Source organism: Mauremys mutica, chromosome 10 (assembly GCF_020497125.1).
Source record: "Mauremys mutica isolate MM-2020 ecotype Southern chromosome 10, ASM2049712v1, whole genome shotgun sequence".
Taxonomy (NCBI): Eukaryota; Metazoa; Chordata; order Testudines; family Geoemydidae; genus Mauremys; species Mauremys mutica.
The window spans coordinates 68,441,212-68,462,141 of NC_059081.1; the positions used below are offsets into that span (position 1 = coordinate 68,441,212).

Genomic DNA, 20,930 nt, shown 5'->3' on the forward strand with positions numbered 1-20,930 from the left:
CTGTCTTTTAAGCTGTAAACAGAAAATTGGGTAATAAAACCCAGCTCCAATACGGTGCTGTGCAGCAGTAGATCCCAAAGTGCTTTACAAAGGAAGTCATTCTCATTATTCCTGATTTCACAGATGAGGAACTAAGGCACAGAGAGGCAAAGTGCTTGTCCAAGATCACTCAGGAGGCCAGTGACAGAGCCAAGAATCCTGAGAGCTGATCTTACACTCTAACCACTAGGCCACACTGCCTCCCTCTGAGTGTAGATTGCTTTCCCCACAACAGCTGCTTTAACTACACACTGATCAGAGACTTTTAAAATACCAACCAGGAGGTCTGTCACATTTTTTTCTGAGCGCAAGAGTTATTTCAGCCTTGCTCTAATCTCCAATCCTTGCCTTAGAGGATGGAGGCCAGATGTCTCTGTTGGATCCTAGTATTGGCACTGCCACTGCGTTGTGCCTCCTCTTCCCCCAGCGTATATAGAAATAAATATACTTGAAAGACATAACATGTCACAGCGTTACCGAGAAACTGAAGTGCACTTTTCTTCACTTTGGTATTCCAGAACAACTAGTGACAGACAACAGACCACAATTCACTGCCGTAGAATTTAAGTCATTCTGAACAAAATATGATTCTGAACATATTACTAGCAGCTCACATTACTCACAAGTGAATAGAGAACTGAGAGACCTGTACACTGGACTATAAGGTGGATAGAAAGCTGGCTAGATCATCGGGCTCAATGGATAGTGATCAATGGCTCTGTGTCTAGTTGGCAGCCAGTATCAAGCAGAGTGCCCCAAGGTTTAGTCCTGGGGCTGGTTTTGTTCACTATCTTCATTAATGATCTGGAGGATGGTGTGGACTGCACTCTCAGCAAGTTTGCAGATGACACTAAACTGGGAGGAGTGGTAGATATGCTGGAGGGTAGGGATAGAATACAGAGGGACCTACAAATATTAGAGGATTGAGCCAAGAGAAATCTGATGAGGTTCAACAAGGATAAGTGCAGAGTCCTGCACTTAGGACGGAAGAATCCCATGCAGTGCTACAGACTAGGGGGTTCGAGTGGCTAGGCAGCAGTTCTGCAGAAAAGGACCTAGCGGTTACAGTGGATGGGAAGCTGGATATGAGTCAACAGTGTGCCCTTGTTGCCAAGAAGGCTAACGGCATTTGGGACTGTATAAGTAGGGGCATTGCCAGCAGATCGACGGACGTGCTTATTCCCCTCTATTCGGCACTGGTGAGGCCTCATCTGGAGTACTGTGTCCAGTTTTGGGCCCCACACTACAAGAAGAATGTGGAAAAATTGGAAAGAGTCCAGCAGAGGGCAAGAACAATGATTCGGGGGCTGGAGCACATGACTTATGAGGAGAGGCTGAGGGAACTGGGATTGTTTAGTCTGCAGAAGAGAAGAATGAGGGGGGATTCTGATAGCTGCTTTCAACTACCTGAAAGGGAGTTCCAAAGAGGATGGAGCTAGACTGTTCTCAGTGGTAGCAGATGACAGAACAAGGTCTCAAGTTGCAGTGGGGGAGGTTTAGGTTGGATATTAAGAAAATCTTTTTCACTAGGAGTGTGGTGAAGCACTGGAATGGGTTACCTAGGGAGGTGGTGGAATCTCCTTCCTTAGGGGTTTTTAAGGCCCGCCATGACAAAACCCTACCTGGGATGATTTAGTTGGGAATTGGTCCTGCTTTGAGCAGGGGGTTGGACTAGATGACCTCCTGAGGTCCCTTCCAACCCTAAGATTCTATGATTCTACACACAGCCAAGAAAATCCTACAGCAGGAAGACCTATTGTTTGCTCTTCTGAGTTACAGATCAACACCAATAGCAACTACTGGATATAATCTGTCTGTTACAGCTCCATTTTTGTTTCTTAAAGCTGTCCCCTTACCCCATTTTGTTCTTGTTCTCCTCTGTGGCCGCCCTTCCCTGGCTGTTAAGTTGTTACCAGGGCCTCTGCCCTTCTCAAAGGGAGGGCCCCTTAAGTTGTTTAACAAAAGCCATTGCCCTTCTCAAAGGAATGGCCACTTATGCTAAGTGGGACCACTGCCCTGTTCAAAGGGTTAGTCCTGTTATCACCTTGTTAAAACCTGGGCTGGGTGTAGGGTAGGCTCTATCCAGAGCTGCAAGACTATTGTGTTTTTAAGATCCTGGGCATGAGTTATACCTCTGGGCTCAGGACTAGTCCAAACATGTCTCTGTGGCTACCTGCAGTTTTTCCCTGCTTGCTCTCCTCCCTGTGAGAAGGGGAACCAATCAGAGTTACTGGCGGGAAGCTGCCAGGGTTTGCCTTTAAAAACAGACATCTTTTGAACAGACTTCAGAAAGGTTCTTGCATTGCTGCCTGGTCTGATCAACCAGGGGTTCTGGGGGTCCTTTCTCCGCTCTCGTTTTATTTTTGAGCGTACCCCCGTTTTTGAACCCCCCCCACGAAGAACGAATTGCTGCCTGAGAGATCTCCTGATTATCAAGACTGTACCAAGCCTTCTGATGTTCTTGCTGCTTCTGCCTCTGTTGCTGCCTTGGGGGATGGTAAGAATCCCTCTGTGAAACTTTCTATACTTTTATTTTATTATTTTAGCTGCTGGCTCTGTCTCCCCAGCACACAGACTCAAGCTAAACCTTGGTCTGTGTCCTAAAGCCTCTCTTACCACCACCACCCCCCTTATCCTGGCTGCTGGCTCTGTCTCCCCAGCACACAGACTCAAGCTAAACCTTGGTCTGTGTCCTAAAACCTCTCTCTTAAACTCTGTGGCACTCTGCCACTAAAAATAAGTTTGTGCTGCTGCTAAGTTCTGCTCCTGTGGGCTTTGCCTTGGACTGTTTTCAGCTGTATCCACTGCTGCAGTCACCCCCCCCCCCCGTCTTTGGAGCTGTGTCCTGGACACACACCACTCAGCCCTCTGGAACTATCCTTAGCATAAGGTGCACCCATTAAGTTAAGTTTAGCATTATACTTTTGTAAGTTAGGCTTAGAGAATTGTTGCATTGTGTTTTAATTTGTGTAGTCTTGGTTAAGTTAGCTCATAAATAAGATTTTGCTGTGTTCTTTATAATTGTAATTGTCTGTCTTCCCACTGCAAACACCCCCCCCCCCAGCTTCTCTGTGTCTTTCTACCTTGTTACACTCTCTCTGCTGCTTAAGCTTGCAACCTGTTTGCTCTGTCTCACTAAGTTTAAATCTCTAGCATAAAACCCCATTGGTTACTTTCTTCCTTTCTGGTACCCCCCACATTCTACATTTACACCACTGTGACACATTTTTACCTGGAATTGTTTGTTATTTAACACATTTTATCCATAACTGTTAGTTGGTTATATGCTGCTGTGACACACCTTTTAACATAGAAATCGCTAGCTACCTGTTACATTTATACCTCAGTGTTAACTGATTACCCACTGTATTGCATCCTACTGTGTTGTACCCCACTATTGAAACTCCCTTACTGTTCACCAAAAAGGAACCCCTCCCCAATTGTCTACCTTAACAACCCCATACCCCTCACTATTGAATTTTCCCTGTTTTTGTATTTTCTTAATAAAGTTTATTTTGCACCCCACCCGTGTGGTAATTGCTCCCCAAGATCCCATATACCTGCTGGCAGGGACATGGCGTCACGAACAGGATCTTGGGGTAACAATTACTGCCCTCCCTGTCCCTGGAAAGAGGCCAAGACCTCTGGGACAGAGGAAGATCAGACCAACCACCTACAATACCACTTGCTGCAAAGTAAACAGCAGTCTGAGGCCCTAGAATGGGTCTGTACTATTGGCAATGGCCAGAGCTCCAGGGTGTATACCACCCACCTGGGGCTCACTGATGTGGGGTGCCTCCTAACCTGCCACCCCACATTCAGGGCCAGCCCTGCTGATTCCAGCCTCAGGCCAGTCTGCACTAAGGCAGGAGAGCCAGCCACATATTCAGATCCCACCCGTCTCTGGAGAGAGGTGGGAAGGGTCATGAAAGCCTGCGGGGGGGCCCCATCTAAGCTCACCCCTGAACCTCGAATTTTGCAGGGGTCCCCCACCCACCAGATATTAACAGAACTGGTGCAGAAGCTGGATGAAATTCGAAAGCCCAAGAAACTGTGGCATGACATATATAAGCCCCAAAAGGTAGCCACAGTTACCTATGAGATCCTGGCTCAGGCCCTTGATAAATTAACTGTTTTCCATGGGGCCCTAATGACCTCGGCCAAGGAGGCCACTAGCCAGCCTAGCCAGGAGGGACCACCACTGACCCCTAGCCTGCCCAGTCCCAATAAATCCCCTGAAAAACCACCCCCATATATCCGCCCAGAGGCCTCATCTCCCCTCAAGAAAACCCCACTATACCCAGCCCTACCTTCAGCCCCTCTAGAGGCCCAAGCCCATGAACCTGCACCCACTGTCACCTCTGGTGAAGCTCTGCCAGTATCCATCAGTCGTATAAAGATTGATGACCAGGGCAACACCACACAGGTGACAGAACTCCGACCCCGCTCCAAAGCAGAGATGAAGGAGTTCATCTCAGACACTGCTAGGGAAGCCAATGAGCCACCACTACTGTGGCTAGGCCGCTTGGCCCTGGAACATGGACAGGAGCTAGTAAATAGAGAAGAGGGCATAGTACTAGCCAGGACCAGTAGCTGGTCCCGGGGTCTCTCAGGGAGCCCGGTGATATCTAACACCGCATGGCCCCTGACTGCCCCAGCCCTGGCTTTCCTCCATTTACAGCACTCCCTTCAAGGGATCCAAGTCCCCAGAGGAAGCGTCAAGGACATACCTTCCCTGAGATGTGCCATCGCAGGGGGGTCCATCATGCTATGGTCCCCTGCCCTACACCCTCTCGGACTTACTCAGGCCCAGATTAACCAGGTCAATGCCTTCAGGCATGTTATTGACCCCACTGAGATACCCATAGCCGAAGCTGCCATTGACTTAGCCATGGATAGCAGTACCACCCCTGACACTGGGGCAGTTCTGTGGCTAAGGGGGTATGCTAGGCGCCCCATTGGGCGACTCTATGAAGCCCTCGAGAAAGTAAGATGGCCCTCAGCCCAAGCTCTACCCATCAGTCCTCCCCCACCGCACGCCAGTCCTCCCCCACCACACGCCAGTCCACCCCCACCACACGCCAGTCCACAACCCAGGTCTCAGTACTCACAGCATTCATTTACAGAACGCAAAATCTTTGGGTTCTTATTGTACAAGGGCCTCACTAAGGAGGTTGTACGTAAGCTCAATAGTGAGCAGCAAAGAGCCTTGGCCATAGCTCTGGGATGGGAAGAGCGCCCAAAACCTTCCCAGCCAAAAAACGAATAGCGGCCGGGTGCTTGGCGGCGGCCAGCACCCGGCCAGGGGACCCCCGTCCCTATTATCCGCTAGTTTTTGACAAGGGTCTTGTCATCCCCTTTTTGCTGGACACGGGGGCACAGGTGTCCATTGTACCCCCTCACATCCCTCACACTCCCACAGGACACACCATTTATGTGCAAGGCCTCAATAGCACAGAGCCCCGCTCAGAGGTAAAGGTTCATGCACACATAAACCACACACCAATAACATTTCGGGCCCTAGTGGGACCCACGCCCCTCCTTGGGGTTCAGGAACTACGGCGTTTTAAACTGGCCAAAGCCGTGCTCGATGCACTACCAGTCACCCTATCGGGTGCCAGTGCCCCCCACAAGCCTGAATTGCTCAACCCCACACCCTGGAAATACAGACCCATACCCACAGATGGGCCTGTGGGCATCGCCATGCTTGCTGTCCAGTGTGCTCTCCCATGGGGTAAATCTGCCACAGGCACCCTAAAGAGGCCTCATGTGGAGCTTCTCCCATACCTCACCTTCACCCCGGCCCCCCAGTTCCAGGGAGCCCCTGCTACTTGGGAGCGACTTGTTTACCAGGCCCAAGAGGTATTTGGACATTGGGCCCTTAAGTCCTCCTCCACCACAGCTCCCACTGAGCCGGGGGCTATTGGCCAACTAAGTGCCTATGCCCCTTGGATTGTATCTGATGGGGGCACATTGCCTTCTCCCCGAGCAGGAATGCTATGTGCTACCTGTAATACCCTCAAAGTTAAACTCTTAGATTTTTGCAGCTCAGCTCAGAAGGCCGAAGCAGAAGGCGTCCTGTTGGCAGCCTCTCACATTGTGGCAGCCCGCCCGAAAACACATGTGGTCCTGGGAGTGGACTCAAGCTACTGCGTGTCCATCCTGGTGGGAGAAGGACGGCCCACCGCTCATGAAGAAATATGGGCACAACTGGCAGCACAGTCCAAGCTGCCATGGTTTGTTACCCATTGTCCTTCACACAGGTCTGACAGTAACCCTCTTCATTCCAGCCTGGATCTACAACTCCGAGAACATAAATGTAACACATCCCAGGTTAACATTATCTCTTGCAGTGATCCCTTCATCACCTGGCTCCATAAAGAGTGGGGGCACCTGCCTGCCCGTGCCCTACATCAGCTGTTGACTGACCGAGGGAGACGAACATCGAGTGTGTCTAGGCAGCAGTGCACCCAAGCTGTCCAAGGGTATCTGAGCTGCCAACAGGCACGAGTCACTAACAAGCCTGTCTATGCTCATGGTGCTTATAGCCCTGAGCACTTTAGCCCGGGTAAAACCTGGCAGATGGACCTCATTGGCTCCCTCCCGGGGGCAAAACAGTATCTAATGTGTTCTCCCCTCAGGCGATCTACTGCACCAGCTGTTTCTGTAGCCCTTCTCCAGGTAATTGCTGCCTGGGGGGCACCCGAAGAGATCCAGACCAATGGAGGGCCACCGTTCAAGAGTAGAGCTATAGACCAGACGGTGTCCCAGTGGGGGAATCAGTCGCCATGATTGCCGCCCCGCCTCGAGAAAACCCCCTGGTTGCCTGGTTGAGAGCCTACGCCCTACAGGAGGTCCTCATCGGGAACCTGTCAGATGTCCCCCCATCGCACGATTGCGTTGCCTGTACAAGACCAGAGGCCTCAGAGGGAGGGTCCCCCTCCCTCTGGGAGTTCCTCCCCCTCACGAACCTGACTCCACAGCATCCAGCTTCACCCTGCAATGACACAGACTGGGTTCATCGGCCTCTGTTTACGTGCCACACCACCAGTGACGCCCTCACTATCCTAGCCAGCTACGCCGAGCAGAACCGTCTTCTGATCCAGACCAACCTACAGAAGGACTTTTGTGTTGCCTTAGAGGACCCTGATCCTCGCTTTAAGGGACAATGTTGCCTGCACCTTCAGCCTGGGTGGAACAACATCTCAGCCGTGGCTGACCAACTGTCCTCCTTCGCCATGCAGATTCGTAAGGAGCGTAAGCAGTGGGATCCTGGGCCCAGTCCATTGAGCAGTGGCTTATTACTGTTGCTTTTATTCTTGTAGCCTTTTTGTTGGGGATGGCAGTGGTCAAGCAGCTAATTCGTAAGGTTGTGTCAGCCCTGCCTTTGCAGGTGAGGTATTCCTCCATCCCCTTGGACAGCAGCAAACCACCACCTCCATACTACGAAGACGACGACTTGTAAAACACCTATTTTTTTTTTTTTTTTTTTTTGGTCTTTGCATGGGATATCCCCCTCACAGCCCGTTCAGGTCGGCCAGGGGGGCATGTCTGTTACAGCTCCATTTTTGTTTCTTAAAGCTGTCCCCTTACCCCATTTTGTTCTTGTTCTCCTCTGTGGCCGCCCTTCCCTGGCTGTTAAGTTGTTACCAGGGCCTCTGCCCTTCTCAAAGGGAGGGCCCCTTAAGTTGTTTAACAAAAGCCATTGCCCTTCTCAAAGGAATGGCCACTTATGCTAAGTGGGACCACTGCCCTGTTCAAAGGGTTAGTCCTGTTATCACCTTGTTAAAACCTGGGCTGGGTGTAGGGTAGGCTCTATCCAGAGCTGCAAGACTATTGTGTTTTTAAGATCCTGGGCATGAGTTATACCTCTGGGCTCAGGACTAGTCCAAACATGTCTCTGTGGCTACCTGCAGTTTTTCCCTGCTTGCTCTCCTCCCTGTGAGAAGGGGAACCAATCAGAGTTACTGGCGGGAAGCTGCCAGGGTTTGCCTTTAAAAACAGACATCTTTTGAACAGACTTCAGAAAGGTTCTTGCATTGCTGCCTGGTCTGATCAACCAGGGGTTCTGGGGGTCCTTTCTCCGCTCTCGTTTTATTTTTGAGCGTACCCCCGTTTTTGAACCCCCCCCACGAAGAACGAATTGCTGCCTGAGAGATCTCCTGATTATCAAGACTGTACCAAGCCTTCTGATGTTCTTGCTGCTTCTGCCTCTGTTGCTGCCTTGGGGGATGGTAAGAATCCCTCTGTGAAACTTTCTATACTTTTATTTTATTATTTTGGCTGCTGGCTCTGTCTCCCCAGCACACAGACTCAAGCTAAACCTTGGTCTGTGTCCTAAAGCCTCTCTTACCACCACCACCCCTTATCCTGGCTGCTGGCTCTGTCTCCCCAGCACACAGACTCAAGCTAAACCTTGGTCTGTGTCCTAAAACCTCTCTCTTAAACTCTGTGGCACTCTGCCACTAAAAATAAGTTTGTGCTGCTGCTAAGTTCTGCTCCTGTGGGCTTTGCCTTGGACTGTTTTCAGCTGTATCCACTGCTGCAGTCACCCCCCCCCCCCCGTCTTTGGAGCTGTGTCCTGGACACACACCACTCAGCCCTCTGGAACTATCCTTAGCATAAGGTGCACCCATTAAGTTAAGTTTAGCATTATACTTTTGTAAGTTAGGCTTAGAGAATTGTTGCATTGTGTTTTAATTTGTGTAGTCTTGGTTAAGTTAGCTCATAAATAAGATTTTGCTGTGTTCTTTATAATTGTAATTGTCTGTCTTCCCACTGCAAACACCCCCCCCCCAGCTTCTCTGTGTCTTTCTACCTTGTTACACTCTCTCTGCTGCTTAAGCTTGCAACCTGTTTGCTCTGTCTCACTAAGTTTAAATCTCTAGCATAAAACCCCATTGGTTACTTTCTTCCTTTCTGGTACCCCCCACATTCTACATTTACACCACTGTGACACATTTTTACCTGGAATTGTTTGTTATTTAACACATTTTATCCATAACTGTTAGTTGGTTATATGCTGCTGTGACACACCTTTTAACATAGAAATCGCTAGCTACCTGTTACATTTATACCTCAGTGTTAACTGATTACCCACTGTATTGCATCCTACTGTGTTGTACCCCACTATTGAAACTCCCTTACTGTTCACCAAAAAGGAACCCCTCCCCAATTGTCTACCTTAACAACCCCATACCCCTCACTATTGAATTTTCCCTGTTTTTGTATTTTCTTAATAAAGTTTATTTTGCACCCCACCCGTGTGGTAATTGCTCCCCAAGATCCCATATACCTGCTGGCAGGGACATAATCCAGCACAATTCCTGTTGGGAAGACAACTCTGACCTACTGTTTCAATGTTGGAAAAGAATCTGCTCCAGAGTGGCCAGACATAAAGCAAGTAGCAGATGCAGAACAAGAAGAAGACAGCTTAAGAAATCCAGATGAACCTAGTCGTTGCAACTAACAGACTGCCAGATGACCAAGTTGTTATGTGTTTGGATTGTGTAATTAAAAAAACAGTATGGTTCTGAGACACTTAAAAGACTAATCCATACTGAACTTCAAAGGTAGCGTGATAGTGTAAATATTGTAAATGGTCGGAATGTAGAACTAATAGGAGGAGTTGTAATGGAATGCTAAACTGTATTACACTGTTCAGCTACAAGGTGATGGAGGAATTAGAGTTACTGGTGCAGGAAGTGAAACCGGATATTATAGAGATAACAGAAACATGGTGGAATAGTAGTCATGACTGGAGTATAGGTATTGAAGGGTATGTGCTGTTTAGGAAAGACAGAAATAAAGGCAAAGATGGCAGAGTAGCATTGTATATCAACGATGAGGTAGACTGTAAAGAAATAAGGAAGGATGGAATGGATAAGACAGAGTCTGTCTGGTCAAAAATCACAATGGGGAAGAAAGCTACTAGAGCCTCCCCTGAGAGAGTGCTTGGGGTGTGCTATAGACCCCCAGGATCTGATCTGGATATGGATAGCGACCTTTTTAATATTTTTAATGAAGTAAATACTAATGGGAATTGTGTGATCATGGGAGACTTTAACTTCCCAGATATAGACTGGAGGACAAGTGCTAGTAATAATAATAGGACTCAGATTTTCCTAGATGCAATAGCTGATGGATTCCTTCACCAAGTAGTTGCTGAACCAACAAGAGAGCATGCCATTTTAGATTTGGTTTTGGTGAGTAGTGAGGACATCATAGAAGAAATGGTTGTAGGGGACAACCTTGGTTTGAGCAATCATGGGCTAATTCAGTTTAAACGAAATGGAAGGATAAACAAAAATAGATCTGTGACTAGGGTTTTTGATTTCAAAAGGACTAACTTTAAAGAATTAAGGAAATTAGTTAGGGAAGTGGATTGGACTGAAGAACTTGGGGATCTAAAGGTGGAGGAAGCCTGGAATTACTTCAAGTCAAAGTTGCAGAAACTATCAGAAGCCTGCATCCCAAGAAAGGGGAAAAAATTCATAGGCAGGAATTGTAGACCAAGCTGGATGAACAAGCATCTCAGAGAGGTGATTAAGAAAAAGCAGAAAGCCTACAAGGAATGGAAGATGGGAGTGATCAGCAAGGAAAGCTACCTTATTGAGGTCAGAACATATAGGGATAAAGTTAGAAAGGCCAAAAACCATTTAGAATTTTCCCTTGCAAAGGGAATTAAAAGCAATAGTAAAAGGTTCTATAGCCATATAAATAAGAAGAAAACAAAGAAAGAATAAGTGGGACTGCTAAACACTGAGGATGGAGTGGCGGTTAAGGATAATCTAGGCATGGCCCAATATCTAAACAAATAGTTTGCCTGTCTTTAATGAGGCTAATGAGGAGTTTAGGGATAATGGTAGGATGACAAATAGGAATGAGAATATGGAGGTAGATATTACCACATCCGAGGTAGAAGTCAAACTTGAACAGCCTAATGGGACGAAATCAGGGGGCCCAGATAATCTTCATCCAAGAATATTAAAGGAACTGGCACATGAAATTGCAAGCCCATTAGCAAGAATTTTTAATGAATCTGTAAACTCAGGGGTTGTACCATATGACTGGAGAATTGCTAACATAGTTCCTATCTTTAAGAAAGGGAAAAAAGGTGATCCGGGCAACTACAGGCCTGTCAGTTTGACATCTGTAGTATGCAAGGTCTTGGAAAAAATTTGGAAGGACAAAGTAGTCAAGGATATTGAGATCAATGGTAACTGGGACAAAATACAACATGGTTTTACAAAAGGTAGATCGTGCCAAACCAACCTGATCTCCTTCTTTGAGATGGTAACAGATTTTTTAGACAAGGAAATGCAGTGGATCTAATTTACCTCGATTTCAGTAAGGCATTTGATATGGTTCCACATGGGGAATTATTAGCTAAATTGGAAAAGATCAGGATCAATATGAAAATTGAAAGGTGGATAAGGAACTGGTTAAAGGGGAGACTACAACGGGTCGTACTGAAAGGTGAATTGTCAGGCTGGAGGGAGGTTACTAGTGGAGCAAAAGACTAACAAGATGGCCAAGCTGGTTCTAGTGAAAGCAGCATAAATTCTGATATTAGTTGAATCAGCTAGGCCTGCCCCTCAGAACGGGGACAGCTGGTCACCTACCTGAGCAGCAGAGACGGCTGGAGAGTTAGTAAAACAGCAGAAAGTCAAAGGCAGAAAAGGAGGAAAGATAACTAACTCTTCCACCAGCCCCATGTTCACACAGTCTTGGATTCAGAGTTCATATGCCATCAGAGTAAATTGCATCAGGGTTGAACTCAGGCCCACCTCATTGTTAACTAGGGTGACCAGACAGCAAATGTGAAAAATCGGGATGGGGGTAATAGGATCCTATATAAGAAAAAGACCCAAAACTCGGGACTGTCCCTATAAAATCGGTACATCTGGTCACTCTATTATTAATCTCTGTTGAAGTTATCAGATATGATGGCCTACTAGATTTCTCTTTGATCCATTTCATCTACAGCCCCAACTTTTAAACAAGGGTCTGTCTGTCTGTCTGTGTGTACTTGGTCTTGATGCCCCCACAAGTTAATTAGCAGCCAAAAGTAAATAACGTGCCAAAGATGAAATGCTCTGCACTGCTGTTCCCCAGGCACCATCTGTTTGCAGGGGTTTGAATCGAGGGATAAGAAACCATTCAAAGAAGTTAATTAAAATAATCCATGGGAGTAAGATGCTCACCAGGCACAACATGTATAGGCTAAGTGCAAGTCAGACTGGGTAGAGGGTTCTGAGGTAGATGCAGCCAGAAACAGTCAGAGATGTGAGTAGTATGAAAGGACAACAGAAGAGGCTATAAGGTTGAAGAAAGAAGTATTCTGCAGAGTCTTTTTCAACCAGTTTCTCTACCCAACAGGCCCATGCACTCACAGCCCAAATGCAACGATTCCTTACTAGGCCTGGAAGAAATGAAGGGGGCGAGTTCCCTCATTACAGTGGTTTGAACGGTTACAAGAAAAGATACATGTGCTGGTTCCTAACTCTGCAACTTCGGCCACTCCTCATGCTGAATACAAGTGCATCCTTGCCCTGGGGGTGACTCGGACCGAGACCTTGGCCTGCCCTTGGTAAGCCATCCCTTTGTGGAGGGAAATTAACTATTGGCTTGTAGGTTCCACTGGCCACAGTTCAGGCTTATTGCCGGTGATTTAACTGGGAGTCTCTGTGAGTTGTCTTCCTGTTGCCCAGCTGTCAGAGCCTGCTAACAAACCTCTCTTGACACATCGCCCTTATTTATGTCAGTGCCTCTGAGAACACACAGGCCCTCCCCAGTGGTGAAGAAGAGTCCTTCTCTACACAAGTGCCCTGGGTCTGGAGTACCTTGGAAGGCAGCTAACTCTGTGCCTCAATCCTCCAATCTCTCCTGTTTCCCCCAGGCTGTATTGTACTATTGCTGCAGCTTCTACCAACCTCCTGCCAGCTTCGGCCTTCTCCCCTGCCACACTCCCATTCAGCCTGGCCCAGCTCTCAGGCTGCTGGTTCTCAGCCTCCCTGGCCCAGATCTCAGACAGCCTGTGGCTGGCTCTTCCCCCTTGGAGTGGTGCCAGTAGTGCTTCCCAGGTTCTCCTTCCCCCAGGCCCTTGCTTCCCAGGTAAATCACAAACATGCTGAATGTTATCAAGACTGCATGTTATCAAGACTGCAAGGGAAGGCTCCCTTTTGGGAACAGCCCCTTTCTGCCCATTTGTGAGAGTACTGAAATCACTGTCCTCCCCGAGTTCGCTGATCAGTGATGACTCGTAGAGTCACTCCTGAGGGCGGGGGAAAAAATGATTGAAAAGGCTGGTCACTGGATTATTACAATAACACAGCAAACCCGGAAACTAGGCAATGCTAAGATTAGAAACAGAACTCGCCTACTCTAGGCAAGGAAACCTTGCATCATTTGGTCATGATGTCATTCAGAGATTCCCTCACCTGGGAATCCCTGGCAGTGGCAGTGGCAGGAGGGCAGAGGGTTATGAGCTAGATGCACCTCCCGTACTTTCACTTTCCAGTTTCCATTGATCAAGCAGCAGCATTAACGTGTGGGTTTTTCTCCTTTGACTAAAGGAAAACAAGATTTCATTTTATTTTTTCCTAGAGAGTATAAAAGCAAGAGCAATGGAAAAGAGAGGCAACATTCACAGACCCGAGGGAGGCCAAGCAATCCTGAGGAAGAAGAAGAGACTAAAGCGATTTCACAGCAAACATGCTCCAAGGTACGTGTCACTAAGTCTGGGGTTTCTGTCTAGCACATGGACTTACTAGACTGATCTGCTGTGATCTACTCTAAAGAGTAAGGATCAAATATTATCCATTTCTCTAAGTATCTTACCAGTTTATTTTTTATTAGTGCTGTAAATTAAGAGGCCTGATCTGAAAACATTTGTGAATAGAAGAGTTGAGTTTGATCAGCTGTGATCTTTGGGGTCAACCCACCAATGTATATATTTGATTGTAGCCCTCACCTTCCTGCACCCCTTCTTCCCCCACTTTGTCAGACTGTTAACAATACAGTTTATACTCCTTATAACATGGAAATGTAGTGATGTGTGGAATTCCCCTTTCTGATTCAATAGGAAAAATGATGGGTTGCAAACTGCTCCTGGTCCTGACCCTATGGACAATGTCTACAGAGGCCTTTTGCAAAGGTGCTCAGATGACAAACTGCCACCTCTCAAAATACAAGTCCCTGCCACCTCAGGAACTGAAGACCTTCAAGAATGTCAAGAACAGATTTGTAAGTTCAAAGAAGACACATAAGTAGGGCAATAATAGTAATGTGAGTGCTAGGCTGTAGTTTCAACAGCAGCCTTCTCGGCATATTACTATGGGCAGACAAAATAAGATGGGAGGCATATGCTGAGGAAAAGTTGGGGTATGGAGTTGCAGATAAAATAGAGAGAAGTCTCTCTGTCTGGACCTTCTTTGTTGGTGATCCCCCGCCCAGTCTTAGTTAAGAAAGGGCAAAGCTGAGAATGTTCAGCTCCAGCAACTATTCAGATATTTGGGGAATGGGGATGATAGATGTGGAGAGAGTCCTGGACAGGGCAGGAAGGTGGAAACTGATCTGAGGCAGAATCACAAATTAGACAATAGCAAGGAAAGAATGGGATTCTTACTATTAGAAAGGAGCTAGGAGAGAAAGAAGAGACAATCTGTCTAAGTGGGTGTTCCTGATCCGAGTCAGGCTAAGGAGGCTAGGGCCTGGCCAGCTCGGATTTCTTACAGAGTCAATCATCCTTAATCTTAAATCTCAAAAAGTTCTGAAAGGGGTTCAAACTCTGTCCTGAGTTATCATCAAACCTAGAGAATGAGACCCAGTTTTTAACTATCTGCGGTCTTTCCCTTCCAAAGAAAACTGAGTATGGTCCCTTCAACAGACAATCTGAGGATCTCAAATTCATGGCATGCCATCAAGCAGCACTAGAGAGGTCAAGTCACTTATTTTTAAGTCGTGCAAACATTCCATGTTAACGAACGCTGAAGCTGAGAATATGCACCACTCAGCTTAGTGGTCAAGTTATCCTCCTTGTCAAGAGTTAAAGGATGCCGGTTCTCAGTTAAACTCCTGCACAAATGCAGTTCACAACCTGAAACCAGCAAAGCAATATGACAAGAGCGTGTTATTGTCGTCTGTCCTTTTCTTTGGCACCTTCTTGGAAAGAGCTAGGACTCTAGGACAGCAGCATTGTTAGGGGATCAAGGTGTTGAGTCAAATTCTGCCAGGATTTGGCACCTTCGCTTGTGTCAGTGGGGTTATATGATGTAACTGAGGGCAGAATTTGACACTTTCTCCCCTGCTTTGCTTCCTTTACACATTTCCCTGTGTTCTCATTTTGTGCCTCCAGGAGGACATCATGCTGTTGTCAGACCGAAAATGCAACACCAAGATTTTCCACCGGCACTGGAAAGTCAAAGAGCTATCGGTAAGCAAGACCTCTGCCAAGAGAGACGAGGTTACAAAATAGCACTTGCTTCTTTCCAAAGTTGCAGTACTGTCTCTTTCCAAGCTAGATTCTGATTTCAGGTGATCCTTTTGTAGATTTGGAATAACATGGACAGGTTATTTGTTCCCAAATGACACAGGAGTCATCTGAGCTTGGAATCTGGCCCTTTTTCTATTTCAATATTTTGTATATCCTTAGGGCTGAGAAGCCAGACAAACGTTGAGACTGTGAATCAGTTTAAATATTGCAGCACAATATTTAGCACATGATGAGGCAAGGCACTGAAAAACAGGGGCAGGAAACAGAACAATATCTTGTCTGGCTTCAGATGGTATCAAATAATTGAGGAAACAATTTACATCTCAACATCTCTAGTTTGGCCCTGACAAATTGAAATCACTGTTTCCTTTTAATACAAGGCGTGATCCACACCTGTCTTTATCATCTATTTCCAGTCTGAACTTGGTTAACCTCCCTCACATAAGCAGCTCCAGGTCGTGTGGCAGGAAATCCTCAGTTTCTGTATTTTGGTTTCCCATGAGAGAATCTTTTAGTTCTCTAAAACCATATCCACATCTATGTACAGCCACTTTGAAGATCCAGAAACTGTTCTCCAAATCACCAGCAAAAAAATAAAAAAATAAAAAATGCACTGCCCAAATACGTCTTCAGATTGTTGTAACATAAAAAAGGTTTGAGATGGATCTGAAGCACAAAATGTTGTTGGATTCCAAGGAAGGAAGGTATAAGTAACAGAGTCCAAAGATTCATGACTAGCAGGCTCTGTGTACAGAGTGGATTCACACCTCCCCTGCGTCTTAGGACTCTTCCCATTGGCCATGGCTTTAGAAAGTCTCCTTAAGCAAGCCACTCCTACCTGCTGCGAACATAGATATCTCCGTGTCTGCCACTCCCCCGGACACACTGTTTTACCTGCACATTCTCTCCCTAGGTGCACGACAGAGTGATCCTGGTAAAGGAGGAGCTGCACCTCATTATTGACGTGCTGGAGAACATTAGGGATCCCAATCTGTCCGAGCTGCTCGGGAGGCCATTACAAATCCTGAAGCACATCAGAGAGGACTTGAAGAACTGGGTGAGTACTGGATTGCAAATGTCTCTTGCCACAGTGGAGCTGGGAGTTGTCTATTGAACTCCCAACAGCACTAATTTCTTAAGTGGATCCAGGATCTAGTAATCCTTGTGCCAGTAATTGTGGACTTTGGTTTGCACTCCCCTGTATAACAATAAAAGTATCTGGATTACGTAGCTGCTGTGTGCCTTGCTCATATACATAATCTAATTAGCTAATTAACTTGATTAACTAGTTAGGGACAGATGATGCCCGGCCGCTCTGCTACTGTGCAAGCGGGTACGTCCCCACGTTTGGCTCCTGGGGTGTAGTTTGGTATCACTGCAGACACTGTGCTCTCCGTAGCACAGCTACTGTTGTTTTCATGTGCCCCCTAGAACATCACAGTGAGGTACGGAGGAGCCGGGAGGAGGCAGACCCATGGGTGGCTGCATACAGTGGGGGAGTGTGCTGCACTCCTGCTCAGCTCCGGGGCATGTTGTTTCTATTAGATGGAGTTCCTCCCAGAGCTCTTCTGGGCAGCACAAGGCATACCTCCCCCTACACAGGGCCATTCCCACAGGGCTCAGTAAAGCCCTTAGTTAATGCTTCAAGCACTTCTGAAGTTGAAAAATACCATACAAAGCTTGGTATTATTAATAGAACACAGCAGGTGAACATGGAATCCACACGTCTAAGGAACGAGATAAACTCAATCAAACTAATTTGTGCCTCGGGCTTGTACCAAGAGGAAGGAGGCTCAGCCACTGTTCCTGAAATCTCTACTCATGTGCTCTACTCTGCTTCATGTATTGATTTTCTTTTCAGACCAGACATCAGCCTGACAACCATCAACGCTCCAGGAGGCTGACTAGCTGGCTCCAAAAATTCCACACAGCCAAGAAGATGGTGAGTACATTTGGCAAACACACAAGATGAACTTTCATCACATGTTAGTGGGAACAAATCTGTACAGGATCATCAGCTCCATTCCCGTCCCATGGGGCCAGTGGAGGATGGTGCCCTGCATATTGTCCCGGGCCTTCTGCAGTCTAGGTGTCTTGAGACTGAATTAGTTCAGAAAGCTGGTAAATCTCTCACAGCAGAAAGGGTCATTACATCTGCTGCAGACTATAACAGACCAGGCATCCAGAAAACAGCCATTACCTTGTGGCCTAGTTTGGGTCCTCCCATAGGATGCAAATAGCAGAGTTTCACGTGGTGTCTGATCCTCCATTGCTTTGCACCTTATACCTGTTGGAATCATTTACATTTGTGCAAAATGCTGCTGAATCTGAAAACCCCCGTCCCTCACACTGTTGGCAGAGCTTTACACCAACTTGCTATTTGCTTTGAAGAGGTGTAGATGCTGGGCTGGGCAATGGGAAAAGTGGCCCAGAGATAATTCATTCGTACAGATCTGCTAATCCTAGGCCTTCCTAGGAATCACATATCGCCAAAGATAATACCCTTCAAATTTACTATTACTCCGGATCATTGTGCCTTTTGCTTCATTCATACTCACTGGTTAATGTAATAGACTACAGCAGATGTTGTTATATACTTAGAATTACAGCACATTAGAGCACCATGTAAATGAGTATTTACTTAGGTTAGAGTGTTTGTAAGGTCTTGTCTACACAGAGACATCCAGAAAAATTAATCTGAATTAACTAGAGGTGTGAGTTTGAAGTGGATTAGTTAAACTGCACTAAATCCCTATATGGATGCTGTTATTCAGAGTTAAGGTGATTTCTGGAAGTGACATAAAGTAACCAAATTAAGACCACTTTAATTTTGAATGAAGGTGTTTACACGGGGATTTAATGCCATTTAACTAACCCATTTCAAATCAGGGCCGCCCAGAGACGGGGGCAAGTGGGGCAATTTGCCCCAGGCCCCGCAGGGGCCCCCACGAGATTTTTTTGGGGCCCCTGGAGCGGGGTCCTTCACTCGCTCTGGGGCCCCGGAAAACTCTTGCGGGACCTGGGCCCCCGGAGCTTCTTCCGCTCCCAGTCTTCAGCAGCGGGGGGTCCTTCTGCCCCAGGCGGAAGGACCCCCCGCCGCCGAATTACCACCAAAGCAGGGGGCCCCCCGCCACCGAAGACCCCAGGCCCCCTGAATCCTCTGGGCGGCCCTGTTTCAAATTCACACAGTTAATTCAGAATATCTTTCCTAGATGTCCCTGTAGACACTGCTCTGTTCACCCTTTTTCTGCATGCTCTGTGATCTCTATTTATTTGCACCTCCCACCTCCCTCAGGCCCACGGTAGCTTTCACTGGCCCATTGCTAACCAGCCATTCTCTGTTACAAATGCGTTCACTCCCTCTCTCCTGTCCCAGGAAACTCCAGGGTGCCTGGAAGCATCTGTGGTTCTCTATCTCTTCCGACTGCTGAACGAAGACTTGAAGTGCGCAGCCTACATGGAGGCCTGCACCTAAATGCCAGGTCTTTACTCTGTCTCACCTCATGCATCTAATCAGACACTGCAGAGCCCAGCGAATGGGAACCCTGAATCCTTCCTACAGGACACTGTATTTTAACCAGGCGTGATGCTCTTTCCTTATTGGCATTTTACCACGGATACCCATCACCCATGATCTCTGAACAAAAGATTCACATACAACTGATCTTCAGGAACAGACCTTGCTAACTCCAATTGCCAGTAGCTGATTGGTTCCAGGCCAATTCCTTAACTGCGGCTAAAGTGTAGGGCCTGTTCCCCCTGAAATCAATGGGAGATTGGCCAGTGATTTCAGTGGGATTAAAATATGGCCCTGGAGGATATTATTATTTATTGTGTTGGTTTATTGCTACACAAAACTATTTGCCAGTAGTATGTTAAGTGTTGCCGTTATTTATTTTAATTTAAAGGACTAGTTTTTTCACCTGTTTCTTTGATTTACAGACTAGTGAGTATTTCATTAGTGTCTTAGAAAGATGCTGGAAAATGCAACAATTTTGATGCATGGAAGGTGTTGCTGTATTAGACAGATTCCGAGAATCTATTTTTGTTTCACTGGCTGACATCACATTAAGCCATCTGATGCGATCCTTATTTAAACAAATCTGATTTGTATTTAAGTTATTTATTGTATCTATCATTTATTTATGTGCATATTTATCAAATGGACTGTTTTTATAATATTTGATGTAAAAAACTGGAAGACGTAAAATAAAAACTGAAATGATACAAATTGATGGTTGATCCTCTGCTTGCTGACTGCAGTATGTTCTGATCTCATCACCTCCAAAAATAGAAACCAGCAAAAGTGATTAGAGGCAGGGAAGCACTTCCAGATGAGAAGAAACTGAAGACATTAATACTGCTTAGATTAGCTGGATGGTGAGAGGGGACATAACAGAGATACTTAAAATAATGAAGAGTGTAAAGTTATAGGTATGTTCCCACTATAGCAAATCCCAGGGAACCCCTGGTGGCAGGACTGTATATTATGGGGCCTTTAAATTGACCAAAAAGCACCTACTATAATTAGTATCCTATACTTACCACAGTATATGTGACACACTCCGCTTGAGTAAAATGCTGCTGCTTTAACTGGAGCTTGAATGTAACATGTATTGTTGTTTACTTCCTTTTTATTTGTATGCATTGAAATCAGTGTGAAGACACAGCTCTGGAAAAAGTATTCCCCTGCTGTTGCACAGTACATAGTGGCCACAATTTGCCCTGTTTTTGCCTTAGGGGGATAGATATTGGGGACTGGCACTCAGGAAACCTTAATTCTCTTCCCAGCTCTGCCACTGACCTGCTGGAGTGGTGGATGACACTTCACTGCTCTGTACCTCACTTTCCCCTGTAAAATGGGAATAATGATACTGAATTCCTTTGTAAAGTGCTTTGAGAGTTACCAGTAAAAAAACACTATATAAGAGCTGGGTACTATTAATATTATTATAAGCACTATATAAAAAGCCTGATTCTCTGCTGCCCCAGTGTTATCAGCGCTCATGACTTTTTCACAGGTTGCAGGATTTTAGCCAGGGCTGGAGCCTGTCAGGTGATGATGTGAGAATCTCCAGCTCTCTTGGGAATTTCAGCCTGGCTTCTGATTGGCTGTTTTTCCGACTCTCTCCCGTCTTGGGAAAGAGCAGCTAATCAAGGCTGTTACAGGAAGCAGTCAGAGGTCTCTGCCCCTTAGGTGCCAACACCACTGTCACAGGAGCGGAGGACAGAGGAGCTCAGAGAGGATCCACTCCCTGCAACACCCACCTCTGGGAGATGGCAGGGGAAGAGACACAGCAGCTTCAGAAGGAATGGAGGAGACAAAGAGGAAGTGGGGCAGAAATGATGGGGACCCAGGGGGCGAGTAGAGGTGATCTGGAGAGAGGATTGATTT

The 20,930-nt window shown here is 46.6% G+C and overlaps 1 protein-coding gene across 3 annotated transcripts in view; it reads left to right on the forward strand.

Moving 5' to 3' along the window:
- Positions 1–19,417, forward strand: part of LOC123378175 (interferon lambda-3-like) — a 53,873-nt gene extending 34,456 nt beyond the window's left edge. Inside the window, exons 1-3 of one of the 3 annotated variants that reach the window (XR_006582494.1) lie at positions 16,441–16,592; positions 17,397–17,477; positions 18,912–18,969. Coding sequence is in view for 2 of the 3 variants with exons in the window: in XM_045031677.1 (XP_044887612.1) it covers positions 17,397–17,477; positions 18,912–19,010 (180 nt within the window). In the remaining variant the exon portion in view is untranslated. Of the gene's footprint in view, positions 1–16,440; positions 16,593–17,396; positions 17,478–18,911 lie in introns of those variants that run through there. The other 2 variants (XM_045031677.1, XM_045031678.1) reach the window with 2 other exon arrangements.
- The last annotated feature ends 1,513 nt before the right edge of the window (positions 19,418–20,930 follow it).